The sequence below is a fragment of the Amblyomma maculatum genome, unplaced genomic scaffold (genome assembly GCF_055883805.1).
Source record: "Amblyomma maculatum isolate TAMU_Amacu unplaced genomic scaffold, ASM5588380v1 scaffold_19, whole genome shotgun sequence".
In the NCBI taxonomy this organism is placed as follows: Eukaryota; Metazoa; Arthropoda; class Arachnida; order Ixodida; family Ixodidae; genus Amblyomma; species Amblyomma maculatum.
In genome coordinates this window covers 4,236,869-4,251,484 of record NW_028146744.1, presented here as the reverse complement: position 1 = coordinate 4,251,484, position 14,616 = coordinate 4,236,869, and the positions used below count along the sequence as shown (strand labels likewise).

Below are 14,616 nucleotides of genomic sequence, written 5' to 3'. Positions count from 1 at the left end.
TGCGAAAGCAGCGTTAACTTTGCAGTGTCCGCTGAAATGAAACACAAACGAAAAACAACCGCCTTGATTTGTCGAATGAACGGACAAGAAAAGAGAGGGCAATTGCTATGCACAGAACATAGACATTTAACATGAGCGCACCGGAAACATGGGCGGACGGATGAACCAGGCCGGCCGGCCGAACCGTTTGAATCGGACAGTGCGGACAGCACGCAACGAGGGGCCCTTCGGTTGCTTCGGTATCCTTCGGTACCCTTCGGCACCCGCAAAAGCACCCTGTCATCTTTTATTGTTCGCTCTTATTTATTAATGAAGCTTTGAGCTGAAGTAATTTTTTAGAACTCTAATAAACTTTGTTTTAATGGTAACTTGTGTTGATTTCATGTCGTTTCTGTTTTGTAGTGTCGTTGATCACGACTTAAAATATCAACTTTTTTAATATAACTGTTATTTTGTTTCTTTTATTTTTACGAACGCCGTTATTAGTTATTAACGCGAAAAAGAGCACGAATGTTGCGGATGTGACATCTTCGAAAGGCAACGAGCAGACGTCAGGGGCCGTATTACAGACGGCTCACACTCAAAATCACACTCACACTCAAAATCTTCCTATTGGCCAGCGGCAAAACGGTGAGAGTGGCCGTCCTTTACATCACCGACGTCTGCTGTTTACGTCATGAACACACTTGAAGTGGTGACGTCGACTACGGGCCAATTGTGAGCGGGGGATGTGAGCGACGCGAGCCGCTCACAACTCGTTTGTGAGCGCGCTCACAAAGGAAAAATGGCGGCGGTCTATGCGGCGGCCGGCGTTCTCGTGAGGCGGTAGCGGCGGCGCCCCGACGCGATCATCGGCAAAGGACGGTGTACGAAGACTGTTTGACGTGCCGGGCGAGATGTTTCGACGCATGTTGCTACTCGAGAAGGATATAGGACAGTGACTGTGCGACGCGACGAACTGAGATAGGTGTGTGCGGCCGAGTGCGCTGTCTGTGTGGCGGCAGATAATGTGTGCACTGCGCTTTTTCCGAGCTCCTAGTGGCTTCCAAACCGCTACTGGCAACGAGGCGAACATCGGCCTCGCGCAGCCGACACTTCAAAAGCGTTTGCGGCATGCAGCAAGGCGACGGCGAAGAAAGGCTTCCTTCGTCACGGCAGCATACCGGGCGTCGTCGGGTTTGTCGACGGCCCATCGGGCGTCTACGAGTAGCCTTGTGATGTCCCTGTTTTCAGATATGAGATGCCGACATGATTTGGGCCATGAACCTCCCTACGTGGTATCTTGGCATGATGCTTTCTTCTGGCGGCCTTCTCGGCTGCACACAGGCATGACACAGGCCGAGGAAGGCCTTCTGCGAGGCGTCGAATTCACGACAGTGAGCCGTGCTGCTCTTTGCAAGATAAGTTACGGTAGGCTCCACATGCCTCACATGTATTGCCGTTCTTGGGCTTTTATAAAAGCTGAAACGTAAGACACGTCGTACATTTTTGAAATGCCTACGTAAGAAACGAATATGGGAATGCGTGTGTTTGATGCCTGTATTGAGTAGGAATGGGGCACCATTTATACCGATATGAAGTGCAAGGCTGTCCTTACAGCAGTGTTGCTGAAACTTTCAATCATTCATTGTCTGCACTCCCATGAATGTCATCGTCAGCAAGACCTGGCAATGAGCTACTTGATGCGACTCTTCCATTGTGTCAGTTTATGAGGCTGTTGAGGTCGACAACGACGAAGAATGTGCTTAACAGCGTGCCATTTTCGGTTATGCTGGTGAAAGGGGCACCTGTTGGAGACATGGCTGCCAGTGTCATGGCATCCCGGTCCGGACTCTCCATAACGGCTATAGAACAAGGCATACACCTCCACAAGGTTAATGGTGGATAACTGCGTAGGCGTGCTGAAGAGCCGCTTCCAGTGCTTGCAAAAATACTAGACGCTCCTCTACCAGCCAGAGCGTGTAACATGTGCCGTGTTGCATAACTTCTTTGGATGTCTTCCTGCCTGCTGACGAGGAGGGTGCTGCTGGCTTGGACAAGAAAGGGTCACATCTGTGTACCGGCTACTTGGAAGTGGGATCACTATTGCCATGCATACCTCTAGGGAAAAGCCATACAGAATCATGTTAGCCTGTTCCACAGAACCTGCCACCAGAGCTGGCTGGCACAGCTGCCCATGGTACGGCAACAGCTGCGGCGTCAATGCCAGCACAACAATCGGCTATGATATACCACACGTAGCTGACCAACTCATCGCAGGCAGCCAAGTGCAGCGCCTTCTCGTTTCATGTCTGTGCCAGAAACCTTTGTGATAATGATGAATCTTCTCGAACCTCATCTGTCAAGTCAAATTTGTCTTAGTACCCCCCCCCCCATTCACTGTTGCTTGCAACCGTGCATGTTGGTGTTTGTGTGTGTGCCTGTGTTTGAGTACATAATTAAAGTGTTTCACAACGAGGCAGCAATTGTGATGCCTATCGAAATGGGAAAGTCTCACAGAAGTTTTTTAGAAGCACGTGTATCAACTGTGCCCCTTTATTTTCCTGCAGCGTTTCACACGCTTGAATATGCAGCAGCGAAACCAACAGGCAGTTATTTGCACGTGCTGCACGATTGTGCTACACAGAGAAGACATACACGAATAATTTTTTAGAGCCTGTAAGCTGGCACTGTACTCATCGCAGGTCTGACACACTTCAGAAACAAGAAATGAAAGTATTGTGCATAAAACTGCGACTCAGAGGCATGACACAAAATTATAGTTGCTTAATGATTACAGGCGTGCATAGTAGTTGTCATAGGTTTGGCACATTTCAGAAGCAGGAAACAAAGTATGGCTCTTAACAGTGCAGAAACATGACACAAGTAGTGCTATGTACAATGTTTGCATAAGGTAGTCTCCATTAGTGAACCTTCCAGGACTACAGGCCTGCATATACAGTTAGGACGCATAGAAAGCATTTGCTTAATGTTAAACAGTAAAGCTGACAAATTGAATGCATAATATTGCGAGTTTTAGTGCTCACAGTGATTGTAGCGTACGCAGAAAAACATCACATATGCATCAAGCAAATGGTGTGTGGGCAGAAGGTATCGCTCAAAAACAAAGCAACTCAGTCATGAGAACAAAGAAAAAAAAATACAGAGCACACTACAATGAAAGCTACATCGAAAGCCCTGTCACGGTGGCACTGCAGTGAATGAAGGCTTCGGGTTCAGTCACGGCAGGGGTGGAAGCATTCCCATGATCATGTTCTTTCCTAAACTATCCAGCTACATACAAACAGATGATCATGCAAGGACAGAGCTTCATTTTGGCCTACACTACATGCTTCACAGTCGTTTTGTATTTCCTAAAGAGAAACAAATAGAACCACGGAGCCTGCACGTTGCACTTTCAGCACTTTTCCCATCGATACTAGTAGGCGCCGACCGAAAACACCTTCGCAAGTTGTCTTTGTCCATTTCCGTGTCAAGCGCTCCATCAAATTTTATCGCTGCAGGCCCTGAACTTCGACTGCATTCTATTAGATTTTCAGCATGCTCACGGCACTTGCACGGCACTTCGATTACCGACGACGCTAAAAAAAGCAGCACCTTCTCGGGCAATCAGCTGTTTGCTTGCAGGCCGCCATGTGCACGCCATGACGCCGCCCGCGCACCCTCGCGGCAACAAAAGTTACCTAATAGCAAGTATAACTACAAAACTAAGAACGCTTCAACTTGAGCTCAATGTTAATCAATACTAAAAATAGTATCTTGCCAAAATAAACCTTTGTTTGTTTTATTTATTGCGTATTAGTTGCGTCGTGTTAGAAAAAGTTGGTTAGCCGTGGCCTAGTGGTTAGAGCGCCCGTCTCGGCTGCGGGAGGTGGTCAGTTCGAAACCCACCGCCGGACACCCACCGGTAAAAATGGGTACAAGCGTCCCCCGGCCTGGCGCTCGGCTTTTCCAGGGGTGTGCGTTTGGGAGAAGCTCCGTAAACCCCGCTGCGCGCCCCTCCTCCGCAGTGGGCCCAAACCCAGTTTCGAACCTCGCAGCCTGCAAAGGTGGTTCTGTTTGTCTTTCAAAGGTACTTCCTTTGACCCCTCACCTGAAGTGCTCCCTTAGAGCCTCAGCTGCAGCAGTCCTAAAAAAAAAAAACAAAAAAAAAAAAAGGGCCACATAATGGGCTGTTGCCGCGGAAGGCGGACTTATTGTTGTCCGATGGCGGAACGAATCACTGCCACATCGGCGCAACTATTTGGGCCGTGACCCCTTTTCCCAAGCATTTCACCCCAGAAGAGCCGAGCACCAGGCCGGGGGAAAGCTTGTACCCATTTAAAAACCGGTGGGTACCCGGCGGCACCAGGGATCGAACCCGGTACCTCCCGATTGCGAGGCGGATGCTCTACCACAAGGCCACCGCTTCGGTCGGTACCTGGGATCGATACCAGATGCGCATCTACAAGCGCGTCATCGACCTTCACTCGCCCTCAGAGATTGTCAAGCAGATCACATCAATCAGCATTGAGCCTGGTGTTGAAGTTGAGGTCACCATTGCCGACTCTTAAGCTGGGTCCACATGCCAGAGTGACATCTGAAAATAAAGACATGTGACTGAGCTTATACAGTGAAAAAAAAAAAAAAAAAAAGGGCCACATGATGGGCTGTTGCCGCGCAAGGCGGACTTATTGTTGTCCGATGGCGGAACGAATCACTGCCACATCGGCGCAACTATTTGGGCCGTGACCCCTTTTCCCAAGCATTTCACCCCAGAAGAGCCGAGCACCAGGCCGGGGGAAAGCTTGTACGTCGTGTTAGAAAAGAAAAAGAAAAAGATGCTCCAGGAAAAAGTTTCCTGGAGCATCAATGGACAAGAAGTGGAAGCTGTGACAGATTTTCTGTTCTTGGGCGCCAAGATTACCTCGGAAGGAGACTGCAGCCATGAAATTAGGAGACGCCTGCTTCTGGGAAAGAGAGCAATGGTTAGCCTTGACCGCCTAGTAAAGAGCAGAGACATTAGTCTACCAACCAAGATCCGTATAACCCGTGCTATGGTCTTTCCAGTTGTGATGTATGGATGCGAGAGTTGGACTGTGAAAAAGGCTGACCGCCGAAGAATTGACGCGTTTGAATTGTGGTGCTGGCGAAGACTCTTAAGAGTTCCTTGGACTGCCAGAAGATCAAATCAGTCGATATTGTCGACCATAAACCCTGACTGCTCATTGGAGGGTCAAATTCTAAAGTTAAAGCTCAGCTACTTTGGTCATCTGATGAGAAGAGAGGAGTCGCTGGAGAAAGATTTGATGTTGGGAAAGGTTGAGGGTCGCCGGAGAAGGGGTAGGCAGCGAACGCGATGGTTAGATGGCATTCTCGAGGCATTGCAGATGAAGCTATGTGATGTTAAGAAGATAGTGAGAGACCGGAAAGCGTGGCGTGACATGGTCCATAGGGTCACGAAGAGTCGGACACGACTGAACGCCTGAACTGAACTGAGAAAAAGTTAGGAGACGGTCCCTGCTCAGTTTTGTGCCACACTGTGGCATCAACGTTTGCCGAGGATTCGGGACTACTAGGGCGGAGCCACGCTAAAAGTCGCTGGTAATTGGACGATTTCGCATACTCGTTACGATTGACGTCTCAAGGCTGCGTCACAGCTTCGTAATTTTGACGTCACGCTCACAAACTTGTGAGCGGAGTCCGTAATTCGGCCCCAGTTCCCGCATCGAAAGTTACCGACGGTCGTCGCAGGTGTTTAGGTATATAGTTTAGGTATTTCTACTGATTCTCCTTCAACAGGGAGGCGTTAGGCTTTCTTACGTCGATAGAACTACAGCCATCTACAGCGCGCCGTCGACACTGCGATAACGACCGGACATATCGCAAAGACAACTCCGCCTCCGTGTAGTATGCGTCGTGCCGCGTCTGACAGACTGCGCGCTTTCGTGCTCATTCAGCTGCAGCGATGTCGTTCAAGTCCAAAGCTGCCTCCCTTTGCCAGCGGCTCGTTCGTTCGAGCTTGGCGGCGAAAAACGCTCACCGGCGCGGCTACTACTCATACTGCAACGAACCTTTTCAACCACTGAAGCGCGAGCCAAATTGGGTGAAGGCAGAGGAAGCGGTCAGCGCGATCAAATCAGGCAAGTTACTCAGTACCTGCTGAGATTGTTTTGCGGTCGCCTAAAATGAACGGCACCGGAAAATTGTCATCTGGGCACGCCTTTTCGTTCTCGCACCTTCCTGGCTCCTTTTTTTAGCGCGCCTTACGCAACGGGCTTTACGGGCGTCCTCGAGCAGAGTTCTAGATTTCATAGGGCACCTATCGCCTTTCGATTGCGGCCATGAGGCCAAGTACAAACGCACTCGCATCGTGCAGCTCAGATATTGTCTCCTAGTTTCCAGCAGAAAATTAAAATTTATGATTAGAAAAGTTTAGGTTGTGTCAGTTTGTTCATTGTTGCGGAGGAAAAAATTCTTCCCTCAACAATTCTTTTACGTATTTTGTCAGCGCGCGTAGGCTGCTACCGAAAATGCCGAAGACCCTTTGAGTTTGTAATTGCTAACTATAGCTAATTCTTCGTTTGTAAATCCGAATGTTCAAACTTGATCCTTGAGCTACAAAGCTGTAGCGGGTGTTTTTTACTGCAAAACGAAGCCCGATTGGGCGTGTATCCGTATTCTTTGTATGTGACCTTGGAGGCATGAGTGCCACGAGACGCGTAAACAACGAAGATGTAGGTGCACAGGCGTCGACGGTTCGCTTTTCATTTTCCGTGCAAAGGTCAGCCGGTTTGAATATACGACTCTCTACGAAGAAAGTTGTAATTTTGGTAAAAGAAAAACCGGGCAACCTTCGTTACACGACCGCGCTTTAACTTCGTACTCGTTAACGGCGCATGTCGCACGCTTCGCTGATTCACTTGGCGCAAAAAAATAAAAAAAAAAGAAAGAAAATGGAAGCAAGTGGAAAGAAATGGGAGAGAGGAAGAGAACAAGAAACAGAAACGGGACTGGTAAGTCCTCAGGCTGCATTATTCATCAGCCGCAGAGAGATTCTCAGGTTGCTGCTGCACCCTGGAATATATATATATATATATATATATATATATATATATATATATATATATATATATATATATATATATATATATATATATATATAACAAAATGTCATTTATTGCAGCATGTGTGTGCAGTTTCCTGTCGAACCAGTTCTTATCATTTGAAAGTGGTGCAACAAAAGTCTCAACATAACAGCGTGGTAACAAATTAAAGGAACAGTGGCATTACTTCGGGGCAGCTGGCAGCTCTCAGGAGGAAGGATTTATCTTGAAAATGTTTTTACTGAACTATATCAGTTTAATTATAAATGCTTAGTAAACTGAACACAATTTCTGTGCTGCCATGTGTGCCGCTTTTTTTTTAAATTGCAGAAGCCAGAATAAATCTATGTCAAGCTTTGGTTCTTGTCGTGAATGCAGCCGAGTGTGACTAACATACTTCTTTATGCAATGCTCATAAAAAGCAAAGCAGCATGTGGTACAATGTGCAGTAGAGTGGAGAGCTGGGCCAGTTGGTACATATTGGTAAGGATTAAAACCAGCGGAAAGACGCAGACAAAGAGAGAAGCACACAACACAACACACCAGCGTTGTGTTGAGTGCTTCTCTCTGTCTACGTCTTTCCACTGGTTTTAATCCTTACCAAGGGGTACAATGTGTTATCGTTTTTACATAAGGCACGGCTGCTCTTTAATTTGTAGGTAGCTGTCGTCAAGCAGATGAAATGACTACCATTAACACGAACTATGCACAGTAGGCCTGAAAAGGAGTTAGATTACCTCTGCTGTACTGAGAGCCTTGACGGTCCTGCTGATAAGGCTCCAGAACTTGTTTTGGTCACATGACTGCCTATCTTTTTGTGTTGGCATGCAAACAAGAGCTCGCTCTCGGAGAGCAAAAAGGAAGGCAGGAGACCACTTCTCTGTGAATGCGAGCCTCTCGAAAGATAGCGCCCTGTACTTTAGTGCTACTTGTGGCTGTGTCACCTTCACTTTATTCGCTCAGCTAGTTCATTCACACAAGCACTCTTCATACTGTACGCGGGACATGTTGTTCGTGGTTTGTGGCAATTTTGCATGAAACACCTGAAACTAGTATTTAATGGAAGAATGTGAAATTACATTTTTTTTTTAATTTCTATCCAGTTCTGGAGGAGGTGATGTGCAGTGCCGTGGGAATGGCCAAGTTATATTGGCCCATAAAAATCCTAAAAATGAAAAATTTTTGCTAGCATTGCTTTCACTGCGCATTGATAAAATAACTTCAGAAGGTCAGAAGTAACTACTCAAGCAGTGTTTCAGAGAAGGAACAAAAACATAAAAATGTTGAAGCGTGGTGAACATGATGTTCAAAACGCTTTTTTTTTCCACCACATTAATATGGTTTTAAAGTATACAGTTACCTTTTTGTAATAAAGCACTTTATTGTGGACTTCATATGCATGCACTATTTAATTTGTCACAACACTCCATTTCTTAAACATAATTGAAACTCAGTTTTTAAAATCCATATCGTGCCCTTATATGCTTATGCTTGGTGGGGAGGCAATGTAATGTTTTAATTTGAATAAAATTTAAAATCAAATCAATTCTCTGTAAAGGTGAAAGGGATGGGCAGTATGTCAAGTGCAACACAGAAAGTGATCCAAACATCGGCAGGGCTGTTTCTTGGACTAGTTGCTAGTGTTTGCTCATTTTGACGAAGCCTGAAGCACTTTGTCCTGTGTCTCACTCACAACCCTGCCTTTTTTTGCGCTTCAGGCTTTGCCAAAATGAGCAGATCCAAACGTGTTCCTGTCACAGAAAGCTCTTTAGTAAATAACCTCTCGAACTCTCATTAACTCAAATGTGCTAGCAAGGAGTGTGCCAGTTAATCAGTTTTAGATGTCACTTGTGAAAAGACCCTGGAGTAGAGCATATTGTACCGGTGTGGACAAAAGTAAACGGAGCACGCTTTTTTTGTGTGTGTTGCATAATTGAAACTGGCAGTCGTGGTACTACGTGCGAACTGGGAGTAGACGCCAGTGCCCTTTCACTTGGACAAATATTGTTTTCTTATCTCCAGTGCAGAAGGTACAATTTTAATTTGAACGGAAAAGCGTGCTCCGTTTACTTTTGTCCGCACCTACATAATAGAGATGTGAATGTATGGCTGAGTGGTATAAATGCCATTTTAGAGCAGCTGTGACCTAAAATGCAGCCCTTGACAACATTTGACGATTTGCTTCTTTATGTGTGTGGTCTTGGCTGTCATGCACACTGCATGGCTTTTACAGTTCTTGTTCTTTTTTTTTGTGTGTGTGTGTGTAGAATTTCGAATGTTTTTCTTCATGGCAATAGCACTACGCTGTACTGTCAGCTTACTTTGGCACTGTGAGGTACACTTCGTTCATGGCAGCCTGACGTGGTCATAGTGCAAATTACAGTGATGAAAGCCTGCACATATCTTCTATGCATCGGGAGTGCCTCTTTGTGGCTTTAGTGTGTGTGTAGCATGCCTAAAGAGAAATATTTTTCAGCTTCTTTCTAAGGGAAATATTTTTGAGGTGCTTTCCAAACAGAAGAGTTTTGCAGTAGGGCGTACTTCTGTCGTGGTTCCTTCTGGCAAAACGAAGAACAATGGCTGTCTGTGTATTGTTGTAGGTATCTTGGGTATCTTGTACCTACGCAACAGATTACAGGGATACTTCTCTAGGATCTGGAAGGAGAGTATGCAAAGTGACCTGTACGAGCAGTGTCACTTTTCTATCTTTGAGGGCAGAGTGCTTTATCATTTACGTTGGGAAGATACGTTTGCTCAATATTGTCCATGTTGTCCAATAGTGCCAAAGACTTAGCAGTGCTATAGTTGAAGCATTTATAACTGTGGTTAATTTGCATCTTTCTGTGAGCTGCGCTTAGAGAGAGAAGTTGGTCCTCTTTGACTATTTACTTAGTTCCGGTGGACACATGTAATTGAAAAAAGCTGCTTTAAGAAGTGCTGTGCTCATGTTTTGGGGAAAGCATCTATTCCAGCTCCTATTGTTCCTTAGGAGCAGATTATTATTGCGTTCACATTTGAAGTACTATAGAAAAAATCACTGGTTTAGGCTTATGTCGCACTGTGGCTTCTACCTGCCACCTGCATTGTTTGGTGGCAGGGGGCAAAATTGAGAGGCAAATTTCCCTCCCTGCTTGTAGGGGAGGTGCTGGGAGGTGGCTGCCATGTAAAGAACCTCCACAAATGACACAGCAAAGAGTAGAATAAAGGTGCTCAGAAGTTTTCTCAGTTAAGTCGAGCAAAGAAGCTTTTAATGAGGAAAGAAACACATGGCAAACTATATAATGAAATAGAAACATAGAGAAGGAGCAGAATAGAAGTGAAAAGCAGGAGTACCTAATACTAATACACTATTATTGCATAATTTTAATTAAGTGCTGCCGTGATGTTTTTATCCTAATTTGTTCACTGAAACTTCAGTGACTTTTCCTTATTGTTACATTTCATTTGTGTTACGTGGTACAGTGCTCTTAGAGAGCCCCTTAAATGGTTCTTGCCATAAAATTCTATTGCAAGAAGTCCATACAGGTGCGTCTTTGTGAGCATTGTGTCAAATTTTAAAGCTTTGCATAGAGCCGATAATTTGCAAATAGTTTATAAGAGGTGCTCCTGACAACCACTCACAACCGATTTGGCCTACACATATCTGTGTGCAAATCTACCCACTGCCAGGGGGGCTGCTGGGTGTGGCCGCTTATTAGACACTCCCAAGTTACACAGGCGGGACTGAGCATGGTGGGCCACTGTCACTGCTTGTTTTCTTTCTTTTTTTTTTCTTGCGCACTGGCTTGGGTTAAATTGAAGGGTGAGAGGAGGTGCACCACTTTCGATAGCCAAATATTCGATGCTTATTAAGCTAGAAAATTTTTCCACTGTGGAGAAAATTGTTGGGATACCTAATGCGCATGCGCATTTTATAATTTTAGTAAATAGCTTTTTATGGGCCCTTTAATATTCTTCAGGGAACATACTGAGTAGCTCTGTAATAGCGAAAGTTGACAGGTTGCATGAGCAAGCATCAGTGTCTTTTGGTTTCTGTGTATCTTGCATTAGCTTGTTTTGCTTGAGTACTTGGGTATTGACTCAGTTTTGCAACAGGCTTTAAAGCTGCAAGGAGGAGGCAGAAATTACAGCAGGGATGTGTTTTCTGTAATTATCATACTGTGTGTGTGTATGTGCGCGTGCATGTGCATGCGTGTGTGTGTGTGTGCATTAACACCCTGAATTTAGGACACCTGTCCTCGAGATAAAGAGAGGTTGGCTGTGCTCTTTCATTGGCTGCAGGTGACACGGTGTTTGTCCATGGAGCAGCAGCCACTCCAAGAGGTCTAATTCCAGCCATGGTGGAACATGGAAAGAAGGCTGGCCTCAAGAATGTCACTGTCTGCCACATCCACACTGAAGGCGCTGCCGAGTACAACCATCCAGACTGTCAAGGTGCGTGAGAGCCTTGACAGTCAGGAGTGGTAGCCAGCGCATTGGCGTCGTTAAAAGAAAATTGGCAGTCAGTTTTTGCCAAAAGCGAAAGGGCCCAGAGACAATTGATATTTATTTTTCACTCGATGAGTTTTGAACATTTGAAGCGAAAGCTTCACTGCGCCATGTATCAGCCAAGGTCAACCTGTTCAGCTACTTGACCTTCAAAAAGATGTGACCTAGACCTGATTAAGTGTAAGTGTCCATCATTCTGTGAGCGGTGTCCACCCAAAAGTATGCCGTGCCTTCCTTTCTCCAAAAACTGGCCTAAAGAAAAAAATATAAAAAGTTACCTTAGCCTGATTAAGCATAGATGCCCACCATTTCATGGTGTCCACCCAAAAGTCTCTTATGGCGGAGCTTGAGATAACCTTGGTTAACACAGCTTTTGTTAGTATCGCTAGGTTCTAGCCATGCTTAAACCCCCACAGTTTTTTATTATACACGCAGTGATTTACATGCAGCTCTAAGCTGAGACTGGCAGCTCTAAGCTGAGACTGCACATTGGAAGCCTATGTGTAGGAATGGTTAGAAAACTGCCACCTTCACCTGATGATGTCCTGCTAGCTTTCTACTAGTCTCATCGTTTTTTGTTTTTTTTTCCAGCACGGCATTTCGTTAGTCTCTTTCCATAGAGTGGCAAATATAAATTGTGGACATGTCGTAAGGAGACATGACATAAAGAGAATCCGCCAACTATAAAATCAGAATGCTTGTTATACCTTACACTGAGCAAAATGTAATCCATATGCAATTTTATCTGGCAGTGTGAAACAGCCATACCCTTCTCTTTAATTTAACAATATCTTATCAACATTACCTAGACAAGTTGCTTTTTTTATTTTTTTAAGCATTTTTAAGCATGATGAGAATAACTGCTTTTATGTGGTAGAGCAACACTGTAGGCTGTAAAGTGCACCATTGTGAAGGGCGCTATATTAATTTCAGTCAAATGGTTTTTTTTTTTTTAAGCAGCATTTAAATATCTGTGCAAGGGTGTTTTTGAAATTTGCCCCCAGAATGCTAGATAAGCATTTGGCTCCTGTTCACCTGAGGCATTGCACTAAGTAGAGTAGGTCAACAACGTAAAAGCGTTTGATGTCGCCAGTCCTCCGTGTTTATGTCTTGGTAGCACTAAGGATGACGCAAGCTTCTGGTGGCAGGGGTTGCTACATGAAGTGTTAAAAGGCAGTGGTGCCTGGCAAAGCAGGAGAAGTGAATGAAAGCAGAGCACAGAGATGCAAAAAAAAGGGGGGGGGGAGGGGGGGGATGAGGAACTGAGCGGCCATTCTAAATATAGTGAGGTAGAAGCTTTGATTGATACGGGCCATGTCCTAAGGGGGACCAAATTCACGGTTCAAAAAAAAGAAAGTAAAAACAAACCTCACCTTGGGAGCGTGCCAGCCTGCTGTGTACTTGCTTGCGTCAGTCAGTGCGTCAGTCAAGTGTTTGGCTAGTCGCAATAACTGGGAAGGTACTTGCGTGTGCTGTAGTCTTTTTCTGTTTGTCTGGCCCATTAAAGTCTGGAATTCATGTGTCACTGCGTTTCGTATATGCATCAGTGTACTGAGATATTAAAAAAAATTTAAAAAAAGGGCCAGTTCAATTCCTTTTTTATTTGCCTGAAACCTATGAAGACTTTTCCGAGGGGGGGCTCATATGTAATAAATTAAGGTGGCGGTCCCACTCCAGCGGTGAAGAGACGACATTTTTGGCGATATTCATACGCCTACTGCGCCTCACTAGTTTAGTTTTTAAATGTGACTTTAATATATTTGTAAAGTTTATTTCCTCTCCTTTCTAATGGTGCATTTGGTTTATAAATAGCTGCAACGATGTTTAAGCTGTAAAGGAAAACACAAAGGTAAGAAACGGCTTTTCAGCTCGACTTGTCTCGGGAAAAGCAAAATTGTGCAAAATATTTTGCATCTAGAAAAAAACCGTTCGAGATGTTTTGAGATTAGATGTTAATAAACAAAGTTAAGCATTTTTATTACTGTGTATCGCATAGTTTATTAGCCACGCGCCTGTGAAAAGTGTATAAAACAGGTAATTATACAATAACTTTCAAGATACGCATTCTGCTGCGGAGATTTTTTGCGCATTTGGAGGTCGTACATAGTTCGCTTTTTCCTGAAAATATCATTTGTCTGCTTCATTTAGTGTAAAAGTTATTTGTGATCAAACTTTGCATTTTTTGTAAAATTGCTAAAAGTAAATGCTAAACTGTTCAAGTAATAAGCTTTTATCTGTGCTAAAATTTCGCGTGGAAAAACTTTACACCTCGCTGTCAGAGGATAAGCATCGGTTTTGTTCTACGACTCTCGAGGAATGTGCACTGTCAGGGTGATTTCAGCTAATTTTTTCGTGGTTCACTTGAAGCGCGCGATCTCTTCATGAAATATTTTAAGCATGATTGAAATGCTCCATGGCTTGTTTGTTTCTGGCGAATATAACCTAAAGGTTGGCTTTCGTTCCTTTATTCACCCGGTAACAATTATCAACTACAAAGTGTACAAAAAGCAAATAATAGTGAAATAACAGAGCCACGTGTTATAAATGTAGTAGGTAGCGCCATCTATGAAATTTCATGTGCACTAAAATGTCGCAGTTCAGCAAAATTACGAGGATGGCGCCACAAACACCCTGAATCGTGGGGTATTTACGAGAGGGTATTGTGCTTCTACAACGTTTTCCCTCTGCCCTTTCCTTTCCATCGGGCGAGAGAGGTAAACACTGGCGAGTCGGGTCGAGTGGTTGAGTCGAACTATAGTGCCTAGAATATACAAGTATATTCTAGGCACTATACGCCATGCGCAGCGCCTATAGGGGCGCCACTGAAAGCCGCGTAGCGGCGGCCGTCGGAACCCGAGGTGGGCCTCATGCGGCAAGCGTGGCCGTGGTGCGCGCGTGCGATCTGCCGTTTGTGCGCGTCTCGCGGGCACTTCCACGGTGACAGTGTGTGCAAGGGGATCGCACTTTATATTAGTGGACATGTGTTTGATATCACGGCCGTCTGAAACTACATCGCCTCCATATGCATCACATGTCTGCTGCA

The 14,616-nt window shown here is 45.0% G+C and overlaps 1 protein-coding gene across 1 annotated transcript; it reads left to right on the top strand.

Annotated features, from left to right (window-relative positions):
- Nucleotides 1-5,764: 5,764 nt before the first annotated feature.
- LOC146171585 (succinyl-CoA:acetate/propanoyl-CoA:succinate CoA transferase-like) lies at nucleotides 5,765-12,329 on the top strand. The gene is made up of 2 exons (XM_084586405.1): nucleotides 5,765-6,122; nucleotides 11,367-12,329. Exons 1-2 carry the CDS (start codon nucleotides 5,948-5,950, stop codon nucleotides 11,525-11,527), a joined length of 336 nt encoding a protein of 111 aa, XP_084442531.1. The 5' UTR covers nucleotides 5,765-5,947; the 3' UTR covers nucleotides 11,528-12,329.
- Nucleotides 12,330-14,616: the final 2,287 nt, after the last annotated feature.

Excerpts from the sequence above, each read along its gene's own strand:
- LOC146171585 (XM_084586405.1), top strand. The coding sequence starts at position 5,948 with ATGTCGTTCAAGTCCAAAGCTGCCTCCCTTTGCCAGCGGCTCGTTCGT. Across the intron at positions 6,123-11,366 it reads GGTCAGCGCGATCAAATCAG|GTGACACGGTGTTTGTCCAT; the intron begins GCAAGTTACTCA and ends CATTGGCTGCAG.